The sequence below is a fragment of the Coffea arabica genome, chromosome 7e, assembly GCF_036785885.1.
Source record: "Coffea arabica cultivar ET-39 chromosome 7e, Coffea Arabica ET-39 HiFi, whole genome shotgun sequence".
NCBI classification, from domain to species: domain Eukaryota; kingdom Viridiplantae; phylum Streptophyta; class Magnoliopsida; order Gentianales; family Rubiaceae; genus Coffea; species Coffea arabica.
Genome location: NC_092323.1, coordinates 8690900 through 8693840, shown reverse-complemented (window position 1 = coordinate 8693840; position 2941 = coordinate 8690900). Strand labels below are relative to the sequence as shown.

General features: G+C 37.0%; 1 protein-coding gene across 1 annotated transcript; it reads right to left on the bottom strand.

Moving 5' to 3' along the window:
- Positions 1–1383: 1383 nt before the first annotated feature.
- On the bottom strand, positions 1384–2166 carry LOC140011220 (uncharacterized). The gene has a single exon (XM_072059975.1). The coding sequence runs from the start codon at positions 2164–2166 to the stop codon at positions 1384–1386; it is 783 nt and encodes a 260-aa protein (XP_071916076.1).
- Positions 2167–2941: the final 775 nt, after the last annotated feature.

Genomic DNA, 2941 nt, shown 5'->3' with positions numbered 1-2941 from the left:
AGAAACTCATGATGGAATAGTCACTTGATAATAGAAGGTAGATCATTTGATACTGATTCAACTCCCTGCTTCTCTTTTCTTAAAAATATCAACAACACTCGATCGTCGAGTAACTCCGGAAATTCCAGGACCCTGGTCCTTTAACAACTCATTTCTATTCAAGAGCTGATGAGAAGATCAGTTCATCTAGCCTCCTCTGCATGCATTAATTCAAACATGATGCAGCTCAGTTCATTTGGCTGAACTACCCAAATCAATTCCGCCTTGCTTTTTCCGGTTATGACAGTAGGTTAGAAGTTATGCGAGTCTTTCAAGGTCAGAAAAATCGAGTTGAATAACTAAAATGGTGGAGTCACCACTGAAGCAGATATGATGGCTAACTACCTATGCTTAGTTTTGGAGTTTCATAATTACTCTCTTCAAATTTCATAACTAACCCACAACGAGTAATTGTCAATTTCATTATTTTCCAATTTTACTCGATTACTTAAAAAAACAAGAGAGAGAGAGAGAGATTATGACACATGTTGATTATGTAACCTTGGATTTTACATCAAACAGTCTCATTAATAGATAGTAATTGTTTCCGCTGAACACTCACAGTTAAGACCCCATTAAAAGATCTCATTGAGATGAAAAAAAAAAAGCGAAGGAGAACCTGTTGGCCTGCTTGGCAATTCACAGTATATAAACTATACTTGAAATGCAATTTGGAATAGTAAATTTACGCACTGTTGTCATAGATGACGGATTCATAGTTTGTCGACAGCCAGAGGGAACGCTAAGATGCGCAATTTCAAGGTTTTGGCAGTCATTATCAGTGACATTGGAAAAACTAAGATGTCAATTGATCCTAACTATACAGAAGAAATAAAGTCGGATAATAGAAAACTTCCGAGCACATCTGGTTGAGCAATGCCTGCGAATATCAGCATTAAGAATTCTCAGATAGCAAACTAAGCCAAACGCTAGACTATCCTTCAACTCTACATCAAGTAATGATAAATTAGCGTGAGAAAAATCCTAAATTGGTAAATGACAATTTCAATGTATATCAAAATTTCTTTGGTAGAAAGTTTGAAACTTCAGTTTCTAATTCCCAGAGTAATAAACCCACAAAAGATACAGTAATTATAAGGAAGTTTCATTTAAAATTTTTACATGCAATGCAACCATGCACGTCAGAACAATTAACGGGCCAGATTAAGAATTGCTTGCCTAAAATACCATATTAACGCAACGGCCCACATTAGCATCTCATTTTTCCCCCTCCTCAAAATATTTCCGATTTAATCACTACTATACATATTAGTAGTAACAAATACTCTATCCGTTTTATTTTTCACCTTCCTTTTTCTTTGACTTATTTTTTGAGTAAGAAACTCAACTATGGTTAGGGAGTACAATAGCCAGCTTTTCTTCGCGATGGAAGTTAATTTGCTTAGCAATAAAGGCCTCAATCGTCTGTTGAAACTCCTCATTGCTCAATTCATCAAATACATACACTGTTTCTCCGGGAATCTCGCCGGGATTCGCAACCTTCCTGCACTTCTCAGTCTCCGAACGCCTGAGCTTTACGCAATTATCCTCTTCCTCTTCCAGAAGCTCTCTCTTCGAGTCGAAGTTCTCCGATTGGCTTCTAGAATACGCCTTCATTTCCGAAGGTTTATCGGAAAACACTTCTGAAACTTCCGACCCATCGGCTTTTCCAATTTTGGCGGCTCTGCTCACTTCAAATATAGTCTGTTTATCTTGGTATTCAATCTCATCGGGAGAGGAAGTTAGATTCGTAACGTTCATGCAGCTATCGCTAGTTTTGACGAATGCTTCGTACAGATCAGTTTCAGTTTCCATTTCGGAGTTAATGTCAGCCGGAGATTGGCCGCCCGAGAGGATGCGGCCGGCTTTGAAGAGCAGAGTCAAGACGATTAGGTTGCCGAGAAGAAAAATGAAAAGAGGACTAATGACGATAGTCACTAGATGCCGGCAATACTCGCCGGAGATTTTGACGGCGAACGGCAAGCGAGTAGATGTCCATGAGAGTAAGATTAGTACGAAGAAAACCTCAACAATTCGGAACAATTTGGCAATACTTCTAAGGTGAGTACAGCTTAAAATGACGCTTGATTTCTCCGGCGTGACGTTATCAAAATCAAAGGCCTCCATTAAATTTGAATTTTGAGCAAAGAAAGAGGCAATAAAAAGGAAAATCTTTTGGAGGGGGAAAAAGAGAGATGCTTTGTTCAATATTGGAGAAATAGAGCGTTTGAGAGGGAAGGTGTTGAGCTTTTTATAGACTACAACGAGTGGAAGTGGGAATTGGAAGGGGCCAGAGTGATAAACACAAAGTTCTTTTCAAAAAAAAATTTTTTTTTTAAAAAAAAAAAGGAAAAAGAAAAGAGAGGGAGAGATTAAAAGAATACAACGATAACGGCCCTCTAATAAATTCTTAATTAGTTGGACCCAGTGCGCGGAGATTTTAAAATGAGAAGTGCTATTACGAAAAAATTGTTTGTTACGGGAGAGGGGACCATGGTCTTCAACAATGCTACTACAAGAATGTCAAGTTTTACCCATGACAGCAAAGATGTTGGTTAATAATCCTTGTCTTTAAGATTAAATATTCGGGATAATTTCACAGACCTTCCTTGAGGTTTCTATAAATTTCACTTAGCACCCCTTAACTTAACTTTAAAAAATATCACTCGCTTTCCTTACCTTTAACTTTTTGTAACAGTGCCAACCCATTTCAAAACATAATAGTAGTTAAAAACTCATTTGTTGTTCTTCTTGTTTCCAAAATTGAGGAGAAGTGCCCTTTGTTGTTCTACTTTTTTTTCCAAAATTGAAAGCATGTAATAAAAGGTTAAAATAAAGATCAATTGTATAAATGTGTAATTTTGATGGACACAATATAACTGTAGATATTTTAATGTAAAAA